This window comes from Tricharina praecox (assembly GCF_024521635.1).
Source record: "Tricharina praecox strain CBS 144465 chromosome Unknown BZA05scaffold_21, whole genome shotgun sequence".
NCBI lineage: Eukaryota > Fungi > Ascomycota > Pezizomycetes > Pezizales > Pyronemataceae > Tricharina > Tricharina praecox.
Genome location: NW_026250423.1, coordinates 382264 through 400085, shown reverse-complemented (window position 1 = coordinate 400085; position 17822 = coordinate 382264). Strand labels below are relative to the sequence as shown.

The window sequence follows — 17822 nt, the reverse complement described above, 5'->3', positions numbered from 1 at the left end:
ACGCGACTGGAGGGATGGCACTTTACTCTATTTTGACCCCACCTGATCATTCGATTAAGTACATGTTCTAGAAACGTCTTCTGAAAGGCAGCCTACTAGTGACTACTATAAACGAAGACGTCAATTCGTCACCCATCAAAACACAAACTTTTCCGAAAAACAATATACACACAACATTTCCCTGCTCTTTACCGCCTTCCCCTATTTGTCTTGCCCGCCCTGCCCTCCCTGACTTGTCCAAGTGGTTTTCTATCCGACATCTGCTTCTTGAAACCACCGCGACCACCACGTCCCGGCCCACCAGTCCTCCTCCCGGTGTTCTCGCTGGAGCTCGGCTTCTCTCGCTCATCGTCATCCAACTCCATCTCCTGATCTCCCTCCCTAGCCCTCTTGTTCGAGAACTTGACCTTGCCCTTGAGACCACGCGTGTAGGCGTTCTTCCCGCTGACGGCCTCAACATACGCACCCACACCGTCACCGCCCATATCCAGATCGCCGTCGTCATCCTTTCTGGCAGTAGGGATAATCATCTCATCGTCGCTGTCACCCAGAATGAGCTTTCCATCCTCGTTAAACTTGGCCTTGGACGGTTTCTTCTGTCTGGCATTCTGCTTGAGCGGGCGGGTAGTAGAAATGTGCGCCAAACTCTTACGGTCGAGGAGATCCAGCGGCTCGTCTTCATCCTCGACGATGAACTGCTGTCCCTTCTTCGAATCCCTCTTAACCCTAGGTGCAGCGGCCATTTCGGTGTCGCTACCGGCCTCCGACTCAGACTCAGATCCGTAGAGCGCATCGTCAAATTCGTTCTCGAATCTGTTCTTCCGGCGGGGCTTCTCGACAACATCGGTAGCATCATGATCGCTGTCCTCTTCCTCCTCACCGGTGGCCTTAGCCTCGTCCTTCTTTCTCTTGCGGCGCTCGCGAGTCTTGCGGATATTGGCGATGAGCTTCTTGTCCTCCTCGGGAGTGTAGCGTTCCACCACTGGCACGCCGAATCTTCGGATGAGACGCTCGATGATGTGCTTCACCTTGGCCTTGAAATGTGCCTTGTGCTCGTGACTCCACACCATAAGGTTGGGAATCAACGTCTTGAATCGCGGCTCCATCATCTCCTTTGGCAGCGAAATGACGCACACCTTAATGAAACCAAGGACACTGCGAACAATCTCTCTGTTCTTGGAGGTAAGGAAGAGATCGAGGGTTGCGACGAGCTCAGAGAGCAGGTTTTGGTCCACGTCGTCCTTGAATTGCCACATGATCCTGGTAAGCGCGGTGATAGACGCGGAAACCATGTGTGGGGCACTGCCGGCAAGACCGGCAGAAACCATGGTGAAGTACTCCTCGAGCGAGGCGGGAACGTCGGGGGCATCGTCGGCCATGTGTTCCACCTTGCGGTTGACGACGATTCCACCCTCCCTCATCTTCTCACCCATGGCGACGAGGATGTCGAAGGCGGCAGTACGAGCCTTCTCATTCACCTCCTTAGCAGAGATGACGACCTCGGAGAGAACGGAAGGAATGAAGTGTAGGTCCTCCTTGGGGATGAACTCCACTATGGTGGAGAGGGCAATAAGACGATCACGGCGTGCCGGGGGTGTGACGGTGGCCGCGGAGTCGATAAGCAGGGTTTGCAGAGCCTCGTGCTGAGTTTCGAGTGCTGCACGACCGGTTTCTGTTTCAGCGAGACGGGGGATAACTTTGTAGGCCTTCTTCTGCAGTTGGGGGTCAGACTCCTTGTTGACCGTTGCACTGAAGATCGCAAAGAGGGTCTGGTATGAATCTGCCGGCAGGTAGGGCGTAATGGTGATGACCAAATCCATCAGTGTGTGAGCCATTGGGGGCATTGCCGAGGCATCCTTCTTCTTCTTCTGCTTGTCCGCCTGGGTCTGTGCTGACAACTCCGCGAGGGAAGACTCCAACATGGTCGAGACTTTGGAGAAAGTATCCATGAGTTCAGCGTGGGGAGTAATGCTGAGGAAGGAGTTGAGGCACTGGAGAATGAAGCCACGGAACTGAGGGAGCGTGCTGCTGTAGACGTTGAACAGAACGGCAAGCAAGTTACCGGAAAACTTTGCAAGATGGTCGATGTTCGCTTGCGCCTGTTCCTTCGAGACCCGGTGCTGCGCAACAAGGTCTTCCTCATCATCATCGTCCGTCTCTGTCTCCAAGATAGCCTTGTTGGAATCAACAAGATTTTGCAGCGCCTTGCAGATGTTCTTGCGGAGCTCGACCTTCTGATAGACAACATTTGCGAGAAGCTCGGCGAACGCCTGGTCGAAAGTCTCAGTAAGATCAGAGGGCAGGTTGCAGTAACCTGGCAGGAGATCCCAGATTTGGCCAACGAGAGTCTCGAAGATCTTGATCTCTACAGTCTTTTCTTTGTCCTCACCAAAGTCGACAACCCTCTGGAAGAAAATTTCAGACAGTGGGACCATCTCGGAACGGAAGTGCGCAAGCTTGGTGTTGAAAGTCGCACCACGGAGGATAGGCAACATCCAAGCTCTTCCCGGCTGGCCGGGAATTGGTTTTGACAGCCCCAATGGCAGGATGGAGAGGACAACGTCGGGACCCATAGCACGGATCGCCTTTGCAAGCACCTCATCGGCCTGTTTTTTCCCCTGAAACCCGTCATTGCTGCGGAGTTCACCCAAAACCTTTACGGCCTCGCGCAAAACGGGGTCCGATCGCCACCTCAGTTTGACAAAAAGGGCGGAGAGAATATCAAAGACCTCCATCCATGCACCTTGATATCGGACACTCAGCAGATCAGTCGCAATTTTCGCAATTTTCTGGAAGACTGATTCTGTGGTGCGAGTAATATCAAGCAAAGCACTATCGGGGATCATGGACTCGGTGAGGGATATGAGACACTGGGCGCTAGATGTGCGTATATTCTCGGCTGAGGATTCAAGGAAAGTGGAGACCATTTCGTAGAGCGTAGGAAGCTTGGTGAACGCGATGTCGGACGAAACTTGTGCGTAGACTTCGTATCCTCGAGCCGTGACTGCCAGCCACGGGGGAAGGAGCTGAGAGTCGCTGTTCGATGGCCGTAGCTCCTGGATGGCCTCAAGAACCACTTCTAACTTTCCGCCTCCAACCTCATCCGCTAACCCAGTGAAGATCTCCTCGAACACTCCTAGTGCGGCCATAGTCATGAACTCGTTACCACCTCTGGCAATCTGAAGCAGAGTCTCACAGAGTCCCTCGATCCTTTTGCTGGGCCATGTGCCGGCTGCAGCCACAGCTTTGACCAGTTGCAAAGAGTGGATTACTCGAGGATCGTGTTCACCGCCCTTCTTCTTCTGCGCCTCGCTCATTTTCAACAACTCCTGAACACTAGACAGTGTAGTTGCCGCGCACATATCGCTCGCCGGGTGCTCCAGACTGGGGCTCGGTGGTGCATTCTTCAGGACTGTGGTAAGAGCCTCTTGTGCGCGCTTCCGCACCTTCGGTCGATCGTCCAGCCCAAGGTTTAGCAGTCCAGCAACAGCTCTCCGTGGTCCAATCTCCTTCGGTGGAATCGCCCAACTTGTCCCATCCTGTGCGACCAAAAGACTCTCCAACACACCGATTGAGCTTCGCAGTAAGGGCGCCTCAACTTCGGCATTTGTGAGTGTAGGCGCAAGATGTGTCAGGATCGGCACGAATTTCGCTCGTAGAAGCGGCGCTGGAGCGTGTGGGGTGACGAGATCGAGGAGGTAGACCGTGGACGCGGCGAGGTCTTTGTTCAGGATTGCGGAGGAGGAAATTGACTGCTGGAGGAGGGAGAGAAGTGCAACGAAGTACGCTGTGGCTGTGAATTCGGTACTCTGATCACGCAGGATATCTTCGACGGCATTGAGGACAACAGTAACCTGTTGACACAAGATATATTAGATTTATGACATCTTCATGAACAGCCAATGGAGTCTGCGGTACCTGCTGCTGGTTTTTCTGTTTTGGTGACCGAATGCGGTCAAGTTTCTCCTCGAGGGACGACATGGCACCTGCTTCTGTTTTTATTTCCCGGTGCAACTGGAGAGCGAAAGGAAGCAGGAGTATTCTGTAGTCGCGACGGGTGAATGTGGAGTCAATTGATTCGTTTCGTGGTGGGGAATTTTCTTTCTCGTGTCACACACACACCGATAACTTTGAGGCGGGACAGGGTTGAGATATCTAATCTAATCTTTCATGAAATCTTGGCGGCTCTATTTCTTTTTGCAGTCATCTGCTCAAAATTCTCAGCCGCATCGAAAGGCCCGCATCTTATTTTATGCCACCGTTCCCAGGTATCCTCCAAGTCTGCGTACGCCAGGTTACCCCGCCAACGGCACGACGCGAGAAAAAAAGTCAAAAGTTTCAACGATAAAGTTCTCCAGCAACAATCTTCGGTGCAAAAGACTTGGTATAACCTTTCCGAATAACCTATCACCCACCACCACCATCAGCAAACCCCCTCACCTGTTGCTCAGGGTCGCGCTGAGGTAACCCCCAGGTCGTGCCAGGCCTTCATCCCTTGAAACTAAAAGCTTTCCCGTTTTTCTTCGCTTTACAATGGTCAGCAAAAAGTCGGCGCCGAAATCAAAGCCGGCGCAGAGCGCTTCGCACCTGTCCTCGAAACTCTCGACCGCGGCAGCCCCTTCAGCGGCACTGACGGCCTCTGCTTTCTCTCCTCCGGAGCTCCGCCTTTCGCTATTTGCCTCTGTCGTCCGAGGCCTCGATGCGTACCGCTTGAGAATCCACGACACCACCACCAACCGTCTGCGGTGCGAGCACACCTTCGAGAAGGGCGTTTCGATCAATTCGCTGTCCTGGGGATCGCTACCGCCGAAAGACAAGAAGGGTGCAAAGAAGAAGCGCAAGCGGTTGTCCAACGGCGCTGGGGCCAGTGCTGAAGAGGATGCGAAGAATACGGTTGTTGCAGCTGCGACAAATCGGGGCACTGTGATCTTATTTTCGCCCACCGAGGGTGTGGTGGTTGGCGTTCTGGAGGGAGAGCATGTGACCGGCGTTCAATTCTTCGTTTTCTCGGCAGAGGAGGGACGTGGTTGGAGTTGCGGTCAGGATGGCAAACTGGTGGAGTGGGATACTAACAGGAAGATTTCTCTCAGGTATGCTCTCATGGGTAGATCGCAGCTGCCGGTTCACAGCTAATGTCTCTGCTACAGTAATATTGCTCTCCCAGATCCGTCGATAAAACGGCTTGCGCCTACTACGGAAAAGATCCTGTCCGCCTCGCACACAGTCTATGCAATCGACAGGAAAGATTCTGGCATGGTCGAACCTGCGAAATTCACTGCCAACTCCACGCCAATTCACACCATCATCTCCTCCAAGGACGAGAAACAGTTCCTTACAGCCGCCGAGACTGATCGGTTTATCAACATCTTTTCGCTATTGGAAAACAAGCACGTTGGAGCGCTCGTCGCAGAATCTGATATTCTCGGGGCATCATTCTTCGAAGGATCCCAGCACGAAATCCTGGCTGTCGTTACTGCCGAGGGTGTTGTCGAGGTGTTCAAGTCGCCTTTCGAGCCTGTCGTGGCAAACGCCGGATCACCAGTGGCCTCCAGGAAGAAGAAGGCCGTGACACGGAAGGGAGAGGCAAAGGTCCGCATTGTGCGCCCTAACGGCAAGGATATCGTCTCGGTCGCCGATGTGTCCGTTCAAAACGAAGAACTGGTTCTTGCCTGGGTCGAGGGTGGTGTCAACATTGAGTTCGAGAAGGTGCGATGGACGAACGCCGAAGATGGAAGCTTTGTCCTCAGCGGCACCATCGACATTACAAGATCTAAGACCTCCTCGCTCGATGCCAACGGTGCAGTCATGAATGGCGTCAAGGAAGTTGGGAAAATGGTGGTTGACCAGTCACACGCCATTGTTGTCGGAGGAGACGACATGCAGGATGTCGGTATGGAAGATGCGCCAGCTCCCGAATCCGAGAACGAGGAGGAAGAGGAGGAAGAGGAAGAAGAATCGTCCCCCGAGAATGACGATGACGATGCCGATTCCATTGCGGGTGCCGAGGAGCCTTCGTTTGGCGACCGCTTCCAGGCTCTCGAAGTCTCCGCTAAACCCACAAACGCCCTCGCCCCTCTCAAGGTGAAGCGCTCTCTCGAGCCTCCAACAGCAAACGCCCTCACCTCGGTCCTCACCCAGGCCCTCAAAACCAACGACACTACGCTCCTCGAATCTTGTCTCCATACAACCGATACCCAAACAATCCTCAACACCGTGCGCAAGCTGCCCTCTCCCATGGCAGTCACCCTCCTCGAGAACCTCGCTGAGCGTCTCGCACGGAAGCCTGGACGTGCCGGTAGCTTGGGTGATTGGGTCCGCTGGACACTAGTCGCACACGGAGGATACCTCGTCACTCTCCCCAACCTCGTCCGCACTCTGTCCGGTCTCTACTCCACCCTCAACACCCGGGCTGGTGCCCTTCCGCGCTTGCTCGCACTTCAGGGAAGACTCGATATGCTCCACGCCCAGGTGCAGCTCAGGCAAACCATTCGTGCCGCCACTGCCGGCGAAGGCAGCGGCAACGACGATGGCGTCCTCTACGTTGAGGGTGAAACTCCCGAGAGCGACACCGACAACGAGAGCGACGAGGAGCCAGAAGAAGTCGGAATGGAGGGTATGAGGATCGAAGATGCTAGCTACATCAAGTCTCCAGCAGCCCTGGATGATGACGAGGACGACTCTGCCGAGGAAGGTGGAGCATTCTTGGACAGTGATGATGAGGAAGAGGAGGACGATGAGGAGGACGATGAGGAGGGCGATGTCAGGGCGTTTATAGACCTTGAGGCCAGCGAGAGCGAGGCGGAGGATGATGGGGACAGCGTGGACTATGATGATGTCGATGCTGCTAGTGAAGAGGAAGAAGAGGCCCCTAAGAAGGGGAAGGCGAAGGTGAAAAGTCGGCGGTAGAATAGTCAACATGCGATGTGAATAGTTGATTTTCCGTGTAATTTTTTCTTTCCTTATTATCCATCTTCATTGTTGATCATCAAAAGCTTAGGCGGGTTGAAATTAATTTTGTCTATCATAAATCTCTCATGTTGCAAATACTGAACACATTTGAAGTCACTCGAGTGGAGCCTGAAGAGTGTGAAGCATGTACTGGTACTTAGAAAACCATTCATCGTATCGATAGTCTAGATACGCTGTATGCGAAATAAGAATGAAACAAAAACAAGTACATCTTGTACAATCGATTCCATCGTAATTGTCTCCCAAACCGATCGGCCCATTACTCCCAAAGAATGACCGCTCGCTCGCTCAAAAGCATCAGAAAGATCAAAAGAAACTCCACAAACTTTTTCGAACCAGAACATGAAGCCCATATGAACCACAAATCAATCATCATCATCAAAACAAAACTCCTCTTCACTCTCTGTCTCACTCCCCGCAACACTCCACTCACTATCACTAATGTCCTCGCTGCTCTCACTCTCCTCGCCGTAAACCTGTACCTTCTCCGTAGAGGAATCAAACTTCATGAGGGTTGCCACCTGGGTTTCATCAAAGCCGTGGCCAGAAGTAGCACACAGATGTTTCTTGAGATCATACATTCTACAGAATCTATACTCGCAGCCCTCGACAACGCACTCAATATCGCGTCCGGAGGCTTCGTATCCCCAGCCGGTAAGTAGCTGCGCGATATTGAGCGCTCTAGTTTTCTTCTTCCTGGATTTGCGGGTGGATTTCTGGGTGGTGTTTTCGGAATGACGAGACGTAATGTGGCGCGCGAGGACGGCCTTGTGTCCGAAGCGTTTATCACAGCCAGGCTCGGTGCAGGGAAAGGGCTTGAGGCCTTTGTGGACGGTACGGGTGTGGATTGTCAGATTGCTCTTCTTGGTAAAACCTTGGCCGCAGTTGTCCCACCCGCACACCCACGATTGGCGTTCCTCGACGGTCGTCTCGTGTTTGTCGCGGATGTGAAGGTATAGGTCGCCTTGTCGCTTGGCGATATAGCCGCAGCGTTTGCACACTGGTGGGTGCGCAAGAGTGATGTGGCTGCGGAGCTCGGCGTGCGTGGCAAAGCCGAGCATGCCCTCAGTACGCAGGGCCTCGGGTGCTGGTTGTTGTAGGATCGGGGCTTGGATTACCGGGAAGCTGGCTTGCGAAAGGTTGAGGAGGAGAGATGCGTCCTCGGCGCTTTGATCGGTGACCTCTCGGTCGAGGTCGACGGCATGGGGTAGGGTGTTCGTTGGAACGGATGTGGTGGGCTGCTCAACCAGTGGTGCTTCGGGGGTGGTAATGCAGATGGTGCATATATACCGGCGTCTGGCGAGGCCGTTGTGCTGGGTTGCTACATGGTTTCCGAGTTTTCCTTTCGTGTCGAAGGCCGCCGAGCACGGTTTGTTAGCATCGTCGATGCTTTTGTGAGGGCAGGCCCATGGCTTCAGTCCCAAGTGTTCGGAGCGAATATGGCGGGTCAGGACACCCTTCTTGCGGAACCCGGCAGCACAAGGGGGATGGTCTTTGCACTTCACTGTCGTCAGCACTTCATCCTCAAAGTGACTATCGAAGGCAACTCACAATATATGGAAACGTCTTAAGGTGACTATCCACATGACGTTTCAGATGCTGGTTGGTAGAAAAGCTAGCACCACATTCCCTCATGCCGTTAGGACCTTCAGCAGGTTCAGAAGCCTTCCTCTTGAACCCAAACTCGCCTCTATCGTCCTCCCTCCCTGGCGGTATCAGAAAGGTACATCTATATGGCTTCGTCTTGATGTGCATGGCCTTGATATGAGCTTTGAGATGCGAGTCCCGGAGGAACGACTTGTCACATTGTTCCGGGTCGAAGGTACACTTGAAAGGACGATCGCCGGAGTGGGAGCGGAGGTGTTCATCGAGGCGGCAGGGCCGGGCGAAGGACTTATCGCAACCTTCATGGGTACAGACGTACTCTATAAGAGATCAATATCAGTCTGTGGAATAGTCGAGGGAAAGTCTCCGGCAGGTGCATACTTTTCGGTCTGGGTTTCGTAACCTGCTTCTTCTTCGGTTTGGTCGTAGCAACAGGCTGAGACGAAGGCGGCGTGATCAAAGAGCCATCATCGTCGTCGAGTATTTGTGGAGACGCATCACCGCCAGAGCTGGTGCCCGAGCTAGTGTAGCTGCGAGGCTGGCTGGCTGCTTCTCTCTCTTCTCCAGATTTCGTCCTCTTCGCCGCTGCATATCGAACCGTCGGCAATTTTCGTTTCGCAGGAGCTGGCTGATCGTCTACGCTCGCTTCAGAGGTGAGTTTAACGCGGCCGGGCATTGTGAAGAGGGTATGGAGTTGTGAAGAAGCTGTGATTGACATCGCCTTTTTTCCCGAAAGTGAGATTGTACAAAAAAAGTTCATTGTGCGTGTAACCTCAAAGGTGGGCGGCGCTATCCCCATGCGCTATTCAAGCTTCTCATAACTGGTTAGACTCGGTTGATCCCAGGGTCAGGGTTTATCGCCTTGTCCTTGACGCGAGAATCTTTCCGTGATCATCAAATCCACCTACACTACACACACGTTAACTACCATCCCCACAACTCCTCCCTACCACAACAATGTCCGACTACGGTGACGACGGAAACGAACCAGAGTTTAACGAGGACTACGAGGAGCCGGAGGAGGATTTCGAGGAGGAACCCACCTTCAGCGACAATGAGGAGGCTGGCGAGGCGGGTCGCAATGGTGTCGTGAACGGAGACCACGACTTCATCACCAGTGGCGATCCTGCCGCCGCTGCAGCGGCTGCTCAGGGAGGCTCCAAGAAGCTTGACGACAAGAAGATTCCCGACGATCAGAGAAACACGACACCCTACATGACCAAGTACGAGCGCGCGCGGTTGTTGGGCACGAGGGCGCTGCAGATCAGGTCAGTCATTCTGTTGCGGTGAAGGATGGAGGAACATGTTTCCTGATAATTCCCGTAGTATGAATGCGCCTGTTCTCGTCGATACCGGTGGAGAGACGGACCCCCTACAGATCGCGATGAAGGAGCTGCAAGAGAAGAAGATTCCTTTGGTTGTACGGCGGTACCTACCTGATGGATAGTATGGACCCCGTTCACCTTTCGCCTCATTTCGCTCTCGTAACTAACACGCTGGCTTGTAGCTACGAGGACTGGCGCTGCGAGGAACTCATCTAGTTTAATACCTCGATAATAAGCTGTGTTTCGCTCAAAGTACTACTACAAGTGATGCTTCTTTCTACATGTGCATGAAAAGCCCAGTGGCCCTTCACCATGATTCTCACCGTTGCCATCATCGCTCCAATACCCACCACGATAGATAAAACCCAAGTGCTATACTTTCCACTCTCGCAACAAAATATTTTCTACAGGATCTGTTATTAATAGAGCACGACCTCCTCTCGATGTACACAATGCTGTAGAATACCCACGTTACGTCAGGGGGGAGCCAGCACTTGAATACAGCCTTACGGTCATAGCATGAGACCCCCCACCCCATGGTAAAAGTCCGGATGGAGATCAAAGCATATCAAGCCTTAAATTATGCTCTCTTTTTGATTGCAATCCCTTCTTTTTGTCCCGGCCACTCTCTGTTCCTCTTCCCTCCTTCAGAAACCTCCATTCCACTGTGCTCGAGCAATCACAATTCATTAATAAACGATTGTAGAATTCCGAACTCCGAGGCAGTATCCTTCCTATTGTAATCTCACTACTCTTTTCGGTTCACTAGGCTCCTCAACCTGCACGTCTTCTCGGCTTTCTCGAGTCTATTGGGCGAGGTGCATTCTCGATGACTCGTAAATCGGCTGTTGCGACACCAACTCTCACTCTGTTAGGCCACCCGGTGGGATATGTCGAATCCGGTTTTCTAGGACCGAATGCCGGAAGGGAAAGCTTCCATAATCATCGATTTTGATCGATCAAGCTTTTGTCAACGATCCAGTCCTGGTAATACGTAGCCTCGTCGTTCCGCATGCACACCACTCTGAGTTGAGAGATATCCACCGCGCTCTCATCGATACCCGCACACATCCCCGACGAGCACAACGACATCAGTACTACCATCAACCCACGCAGCTTTCACCGTATTTCATCATTCCTTTCAACCACAGCTCCACCGTCCTCTTTCAGCATAATACCTACCACCTTTTCTGCCGTATCTTCCTTCACAGCTCAAACATCTCCTCCCACGTCACAGCTCACATCGTCCACGCTCCGCCGTTTCCCTTCCTCATCACCGCCAGCCAACTTTCGGAATAAGTATGTCTTCCATCGGAACCATCGTGAAAACCGAGGTGCATCTGTACTAAATATCGAAAACCAACAGCAACAAGCCAATGTCGTATCATGCTTCGAATTCAGGACAGGTTTGGAAAGGAAAATCCCGTTGGATCCCCCATCTGGCCAACCCGTTTCACGCTGGCGAAGGTGCGCAGCAGCCGCAGCACACCTCGGCAGACGAAGGGGCCTATCACAGTGATTTCGACGGCAACTTTGGGCCAGCCGTCTACAACATGCCACCACTTCGGAGCTTGTATACCAGCGGACAAACCGGAGAACCCTCGTCAAGCCGGAGGATGCCCGCGTACGGGGGTGCGTACGGAGGTCGCCACGGAGAATCCTCGATAAGCCAGCGGATGCCCGTGTATGTGGATGCGTGCGGAGGTAGCCACGGCGAACGTACTCCAGAGCATATAGGGCCCGCCGGGATTGAAGGTTTCCAGCAGTCCTCATTGGCGTTCAGACAAGGAATGCACGGAAAGAAGCATTACCCACGTATCCACTTTTTCGGTCTGAACTTCAACCACCTCCCACCGCTCGTAACGGCCCCCTCATTGCAGAATCCCGTCGCGCCACCTCTGGCCCTCTCGCTGGGAATCGACATCGACTGGTCCAGTGGTAATCCAGCTGTCACCTTCCACCTTATCCACATCGAGCGTCAGAACGGGTTTCCTCCGAATCGGCAGCAGCTGTTCCTCAATCTCAGCTGCCCTGATTCCAAGGGACTCCCGTGTCCGTCGCTCAAGTATAACCCGCACGACCTCCACTTCCTCGCTCCGTCCTCGCAGATGATCTCGCCGCTGCAGATTGAAGCCCTCGCGAAGCTAGAGGCTGAGGTTTTGGTGGTTCGTACCGGTGCCGTCCTTCCAAACGGAGCGCAGGAGTACCGTGTGCTCTGTGATATGGACAAACTGAGCAAACGCTGCAGCCACTGCGGACGGTGGGAAGCGTTAGTCAGAAGAAAGGGTGTGCATACAGGCAGCATGAGGGAAACGCACAAGTATCGCCGGTGGGGGAAATGCGGCAGTTGTAGGGTCGCCTGGTTTTGCCGGTATGAGTGCTTATACAATGCCTGGACGCACGGTAGACATTGCCTTGTCTGTTTTGTAGCAAGGAAAACCCTGAAGTTATAGTAGCTTTGGGCTGATGTGGTTCTGGGTCACTTACATCCGTTCTAGATTCGTTGCTTTGATTGTCGGTCATGTTGCTTTAATTGTTGGTCATATGGCTTCGGATTCAGGTTTCTCCTTCGGTCTCCGACTCTCGGGGAGCTTTTCTAGGGTTCGGTCCGTGTTCGGAGGTGTTTTCTGTCTGTTTTTGTTGCATTATCTTTACCGGATCCTGTTGAAAGGGATATATGTCGTCGTTTGGTAATTTCTTGCCCGTTCTTCGATCACTGTTCGTGGGTTTGCGTGTTTTATCGAGGGTTGGATCAAGGACGGTGTACGAGGCTGGTTTGAAGGATGGTGATCGAGGCTGGTTATAAGGACGGTGGACGAGGCTGGTTATAAGGACGGTGGACGAGGCTGGTTATAAGGACGGTGGACGAGGCTGGTTTGAAGGATGATGTACGAGGCTGGTTTTATTCATCTTCTTCTAGACAAATACAATGCGAATTGATGATGATGCCATACGCTGGGTACATGAGGATTTAGCCACATTGGGGATTAAACACAGGAATGCCATGATCCACTTGGGCGTGATGGGGATGCTAGATCATCGCAACATCGATAGCAACTCCCGTGAAGATGTGTTAAACCATCTGGAAGTTATACCGACCACATACCCGCCCTTGGTGGTTCTTCTGCAGCCGTTATAGTCTGCGACTGTGGGCGGGTGGTCATCTTTTATTTCGCATGCAAACTTGGTAGACGATGGTAGAAGAAACCAAAATAGCCTTTCCTCCCGCCCTTAAAGGTGGACTGGAAACTCCTTTACGTACCAAAAAGAGAGATGAAGCCATGTATAAGTTACCACCGGCGCTGCCTCGGCTCTACGGAGGGTTGCGGCGAGGAACGATAGATTTTATAGAACGAGTGATTCACATGCAGTGATTCGCCTTTCCGGCACAAAGACATGCAGGCTCGCATTCTACGTAGCATAGTGATGCCCCGAATGCAAGATCCAGCAGAAGATACTGTGGGCAGAGGTTCGGAAGGAGATGGGGAGGAGATGGGGAGGAGAAAGAATTGCTTCAGGATCCGAGACCTCTTCGCAGATGAGCGGTGCAGCCAGGCCATCCTAGACTTCCTCTCTTCCATTAATGTCGGCAGGCGAGTGCTAGAGGCCGGCGAAGAAGATGTATCCAGTCAGCGTCCGAGTGGGAACTCGGGAAGCCCGAGGCGCGACGGAGCAGTAGGGAGCGGAAGTTGCTTTTCCTTTGAATCATTTCCTTGATGCGTTCTACTTCTATCGATGACACAGCCTGGGACGAAGGGTAAAGGAAGCAACATTGGACTACTCAATGAAAGCCGAGGAACCGGAGTGTGTGTATATTGCCATGACCTACTTAGGTCGCAAACAAAAAACAAATTTACATGGCATAGTCACGACGCTGTACGTCTAGAGTTCTGTTGCGGTAGTCACTGTGGTTGAAGAATACTACCGGATCATGGAGTAGAACAAAACACAAGCGAGTGTTAAGGAAGGCTGCCCTAGTTCCTCCAGGTTCCTCTAGCTACAGACATCCTGCACATATGATTCCGAACATGATAATCGCCACTGGTTCCGGAGTCCAGACACTCTGGCTCGCTGGCTGGCGGAATATCCAACTCCGACATCCAGCTTTTTCTAGAATGTTCCCAACTTAGCATCACGCTTCAGCCTCGGAGTCACTACATGTTGCAACATCCGACGCAAGCTCGAAGCCGCCTCAGCTGTAGCTTTAGCTTCAGAAAAAGCTGTCTTTTTTCGAAATTCTGGCGCGAGTTCTAGCAGTTTCGAGAGCTTCGCTTTACGGAAAGGCGCCTCATGCATCGTTGGCAACATGAAACGAGAACGAGGTTGAGCGCCGCTAGCTGCTTTGGAAGCCGCTGGAATCGGAGAGAACTCTTGTGGAGAACACGACAGGGATGAGGATCACACGGAGATAAGATTAGATCGAGGGGAAAGCTTGACGCGAAGCATGTGGGATGGAGCGAAGCAGAGGAGATAGAAATGAAAGGAGAAGTCAGAACAGCTGTTTGTGTGTAGTGGAGAGTTCGATCAATTAATTTCCGGCGAATCCTGGAATGAGGCCAGTTCCATTGTCTGTCCTTACGTCGAATGCTCTAGATTTGCTCCGATGCTGCTCGCGGAATGAAGGCTTCTGATTTCACGGATGAAGCAAAAGTCATGCCGAAGGAGTGGGATTGCAGCACAAAGAGCCGCTTTTCTGCTTTGGGCTTGTCTTTTTGGTTCGGCGGGGGCTGTTTGGGGCGTAGAAACCGCTAGAAGGTACGGTGCGGGATCGAGCTTGGCAGCCCTCCGCGTTCCCTCTAAATTCTCTGCGATTTCCTCCCTCTCTCCTCCTCTCTTTCCTCTCATCAACACAACAAATAAAGCAAGACCCCACCCGCGATACCTCCCTCGCTCTCGTCTCTCCCATCTCCTCATACGTTTCTTCAACACTCTCATACTCCACTTAGAAGACACCCCACACAATAAGTGAGTTTACCCCGCCATTATTGCTGCCTTGCCGCGAGCTGCCCCACCAAAAACGGCAACCACAACTTCTTCTCCCCTCCAATCCACTTCACTTTCAGCACCACTTTTAACAGAATCTTGCTGACCTTTCACTCCCCATTACAGTATCCAACATGTCTGAGACTTTCGAGTTCCAGGCTGAGATCTCTCAGTTGCTCTCTTTGATCATCAACACCGTTTACTCGAACAAGGAGATCTTCCTGCGAGAACTCATCTCGAACGCTTCCGATGCTCTGGACAAGATCCGCTACCTCTCCCTTTCCGACCCTTCTGTGCTCGACTCCGAGAAGGACCTGCGGATATCCATCATCCCCAATGCTGATGAGAAGACCTTGACGATGTATGTTCCTTCCCTACATGGTCGATTACCAGTCTGTCCGTGTCACTAACACTCACTCAGCATCGATACCGGTATCGGTTTCACCAAGTCTGACCTCGTCAACAACCTTGGTACAATTGCCCGCTCTGGTACCAAGCAGTTCATGGAGGCTTTGTCTGCTGGCGCGGATATTTCTATGATCGGACAGTTCGGTGTTGGTTTCTACTCTGCCTACCTGGTGGCCGACAAGGTCCAGGTCTACACCAGGTCGAACGACGATGGTGAGTTTGATCGGCTTCCCCGGAGCATTGCGCGTTTCGGTCGCTAACTATGTCGCAGAGCAGTACCTTTGGGAGTCCTCCGCCGGCGGATCCTTCACCATTAAGTTGGATGAGGAGGGTCCTAAGATCGGACGTGGTACCAAGATTGTCCTCCACATCAAGGATGGTCTCCAGGAGTACCTCCAGGAGTCCAAGATTAAGGAAATCGTGAAGAAGCACTCCGAGTTCATCTCGTACCCCATCTTCCTCCACACCACCAAGGAGATCGAGACTGAGGTTCCCGATGAGGACGAGGAGACTACCGATGCTGATGCGGACAACAAGCCTAAGATTGAGGAGGTTTGTTTCCGGAACCCTGCCGTGCCCCATCGACTTTTGCTAATTCTCTCTCCAGGTTGACGAGGACGATGAGAAGAAAGAGAAGAAGACCAAGAAGGTTAAGGAGATCAAGGAGGAGGAGGAAGAGCTCAACAAGACCAAGCCGATTTGGACCCGAAACCCCACCGACATCACCACCGAGGAGTACGCTTCTTTCTACAAGTCGCTCTCCAACGACTGGGAGGACCACCTCGCCGTCAAGCACTTCTCTGTTGAGGGTCAGCTTGAGTTCAAGGCCATCCTCTTTGTTCCCAAGCGTGCTCCTTTCGACCTTTTCGAGACCAAGCGTGCCAAGAACAACATCAAGCTTTACGTCCGCCGTGTCTTCATCACCGACGATGCTACCGACTTGATCCCCGAGTGGCTCAGCTTCGTCAAGGGTGTCGTCGACTCCGAGGATCTCCCTCTCAACTTGTCTCGCGAGACCCTCCAGCAGAACAAGATCATGAAGGTCATCCGCAAGAACATCGTCAAGAAGACCCTTGAGATGTTCAACGAGATCGCCGAGGACCGTGAGCAGTTCGACAAGTTCTACACTGCTTTCTCCAAGAACATCAAGCTCGGTATCCACGAGGACGCCCAGAACCGCCCTCAGCTTGCCAAGCTTCTCCGCTTCCACTCCACCAAGTCTGGCGACGAGATCACCTCCCTCGCGGACTACATCACTCGGATGCCCGAGCACCAGAAGAACATGTACTACATCACTGGTGAATCCCTCAAGGCTGTCTCCAAGTCCCCCTTCCTTGATGCCCTCAAGGCCAAGGACTTCGAGGTTCTCTTCCTGGTCGACCCCATCGACGAGTACGCCTTTACTCAGCTGAAGGAGCACGACGGCAAGAAGCTTGTCGACATCACCAAGGACTTCGACCTCGAGGAGACCGAGGAGGAGAAGAAGCACCGTGAGGAGGAGGAGAAGGAGTTCGAGGGTCTCGGTAAGACACTCAAGGAGGTTCTTGGCGACAAGGTTGAGAAGGTCGTTGTCTCGCACAAGATCGTCGACGCACCTGCTGCCATCCGTACCGGTCAGTTCGGTTGGTCTGCCAATATGGAGCGTATCATGAAGTCTCAGGCTCTCCGTGACACTTCCATGAGCTCCTACATGGCCTCCAAGAAGACTTTCGAGATCTCTCCCAAGTCTCCCATCATCAAGGCCCTCAAGGTCAAGGCTGCTGAGGAGGGAGCCTCCAAGTCGGTGTCGGACATCTGCCACCTTCTCTTTGAGACCGCCCTGCTGTCTTCCGGCTTTTCCCTCGAGGACCCCAACTCTTTCGCCAAGCGCATCAACTCCCTTGTTGCCCTCGGTCTGGACGTGACTGAGCCCGAAGAGAAGTCCGAGGAGACCACTAGTGCTGCTGCCCCCGCGGCGGCGGCCGCTGAGAGCTCCATGGAGGAGGTTGACTAGACGGGATAATTCTTTTGGGTGTTTTTCTTCATTTGGCTTGTAGTCTAGTACCTTTTTCTTTCTCTTTTTCAACTTGTTTTTTTCTGGGGCATTCTGTTTTTTTTGTTTCCTTTTATCATTCTTCCTTCTCTTCAAAAGTTGCGGGTATGAATTGATGAGATACGATCGGGGTTCAATGGGCTGTTGGGTGTTTGTTCTTTTATTCGACGTCATCTTCTATTGTATGTAATAGAAATAGGAGTCGATTCACTCAATGATCTGCAATGCGTGTGAAACTCGGATGGTGACGAACTCGTAAAACCTTGTTCTCCTCCACACGTGGCCGAGAAGCTCTTGGCGTTTTTCTTTCAGGCCAGCTTTGGTGCTTTTTGAGTATCCAGTTGGGCCATGGTACGAAGATGCTATCTCCGAGTCGATTATATTCGTGTCGGCCAGTGGTAAACAAACCTACATATGTCGACTACTTGAAGCCGTTGTCACAATACCGCTCAGTGATTCAGTATGTCACTAAAGCTTGATGGCTGACAGAGCTTTTTCGC

General features: G+C 52.6%; 6 protein-coding genes across 6 annotated transcripts; 4 read left to right on the top strand and 2 right to left on the bottom strand.

Moving 5' to 3' along the window:
• Positions 1–36: 36 nt before the first annotated feature.
• BZA05DRAFT_475772 (NUC173 domain-containing protein) lies at positions 37–4086 on the bottom strand. The gene is made up of 2 exons (XM_051488211.1): positions 3919–4086; positions 37–3854 (listed from the first exon to the last, which is right to left on the bottom strand). The coding sequence occupies exons 1-2, from the start codon at positions 3979–3981 to the stop codon at positions 189–191; spliced, it is 3729 nt and encodes a 1242-aa protein (XP_051337358.1). The 5' UTR covers positions 3982–4086; the 3' UTR covers positions 37–188.
• Positions 4087–4290: 204 nt separating this feature from the next.
• BZA05DRAFT_376718 (Dip2/Utp12 family-domain-containing protein) lies at positions 4291–7052 on the top strand. The gene is made up of 2 exons (XM_051481824.1): positions 4291–5090; positions 5148–7052. The coding sequence occupies exons 1-2, from the start codon at positions 4534–4536 to the stop codon at positions 6904–6906; spliced, it is 2316 nt and encodes a 771-aa protein (XP_051337357.1). The 5' UTR covers positions 4291–4533; the 3' UTR covers positions 6907–7052.
• Positions 7053–7098: 46 nt separating this feature from the next.
• On the bottom strand, positions 7099–9331 carry BZA05DRAFT_405174 (uncharacterized protein). Its single transcript, XM_051484387.1, has 3 exons — positions 8956–9331; positions 8521–8894; positions 7099–8468 (listed from the first exon to the last, which is right to left on the bottom strand). Exons 1-3 carry the CDS (start codon positions 9290–9292, stop codon positions 7335–7337), a joined length of 1845 nt encoding a protein of 614 aa, XP_051337356.1. The 5' UTR covers positions 9293–9331; the 3' UTR covers positions 7099–7334.
• Positions 9332–9434: 103 nt separating this feature from the next.
• On the top strand, positions 9435–10229 carry BZA05DRAFT_405172 (DNA-directed RNA polymerases I). The gene is made up of 3 exons (XM_051484386.1): positions 9435–9842; positions 9901–10020; positions 10082–10229. The coding sequence occupies exons 1-3, from the start codon at positions 9532–9534 to the stop codon at positions 10113–10115; spliced, it is 465 nt and encodes a 154-aa protein (XP_051337355.1). The 5' UTR covers positions 9435–9531; the 3' UTR covers positions 10116–10229.
• Positions 10230–11275: 1046 nt separating this feature from the next.
• Positions 11276–12173, top strand: BZA05DRAFT_420598 (uncharacterized protein; the record flags this gene model as incomplete). The annotated part of the gene is made up of 3 exons (XM_051485651.1): positions 11276–11531; positions 11628–12107; positions 12148–12173. The coding sequence occupies 3 exons, from the start codon at positions 11276–11278 to the stop codon at positions 12171–12173; spliced, it is 762 nt and encodes a 253-aa protein (XP_051337354.1).
• Positions 12174–14841: 2668 nt separating this feature from the next.
• Positions 14842–17537, top strand: BZA05DRAFT_405169 (Hsp90 protein-domain-containing protein; the record flags this gene model as incomplete). Its single annotated transcript, XM_051484385.1, has 4 exons — positions 14842–15243; positions 15304–15503; positions 15562–15842; positions 15898–17537. Coding segments are annotated over exons 1-4 (2090 nt in total), but the record flags the coding sequence as incomplete, so codon positions are not given.
• Positions 17538–17822: the final 285 nt, after the last annotated feature.

Excerpts from the sequence above, each read along its gene's own strand:
- BZA05DRAFT_376718 (XM_051481824.1), top strand. The coding sequence starts at position 4,534 with ATGGTCAGCAAAAAGTCGGCGCCGAAATCAAAGCCGGCGCAGAGCGCT. Across the intron at positions 5,091-5,147 it reads AACAGGAAGATTTCTCTCAG|TAATATTGCTCTCCCAGATC; the intron begins GTATGCTCTCAT and ends TCTCTGCTACAG.
- BZA05DRAFT_405174 (XM_051484387.1), bottom strand. The coding sequence starts at position 9,292 with ATGTCAATCACAGCTTCTTCACAACTCCATACCCTCTTCACAATGCCC. Across the intron at positions 8,895-8,955 it reads TACGAAACCCAGACCGAAAA|AGTACGTCTGTACCCATGAA; the intron begins GTATGCACCTGC and ends GATCTCTTATAG. Across the intron at positions 8,469-8,520 it reads TTAAGACGTTTCCATATATT|TGCAAAGACCATCCCCCTTG; the intron begins GTGAGTTGCCTT and ends ACGACAGTGAAG.
- BZA05DRAFT_405172 (XM_051484386.1), top strand. The coding sequence starts at position 9,532 with ATGTCCGACTACGGTGACGACGGAAACGAACCAGAGTTTAACGAGGAC. Across the intron at positions 9,843-9,900 it reads ACGAGGGCGCTGCAGATCAG|TATGAATGCGCCTGTTCTCG; the intron begins GTCAGTCATTCT and ends TAATTCCCGTAG. Across the intron at positions 10,021-10,081 it reads CGGTACCTACCTGATGGATA|CTACGAGGACTGGCGCTGCG; the intron begins GTATGGACCCCG and ends GCTGGCTTGTAG.
- BZA05DRAFT_475772 (XM_051488211.1), bottom strand. The coding sequence starts at position 3,981 with ATGTCGTCCCTCGAGGAGAAACTTGACCGCATTCGGTCACCAAAACAG. Across the intron at positions 3,855-3,918 it reads AACAGAAAAACCAGCAGCAG|GTTACTGTTGTCCTCAATGC; the intron begins GTACCGCAGACT and ends TTGTGTCAACAG.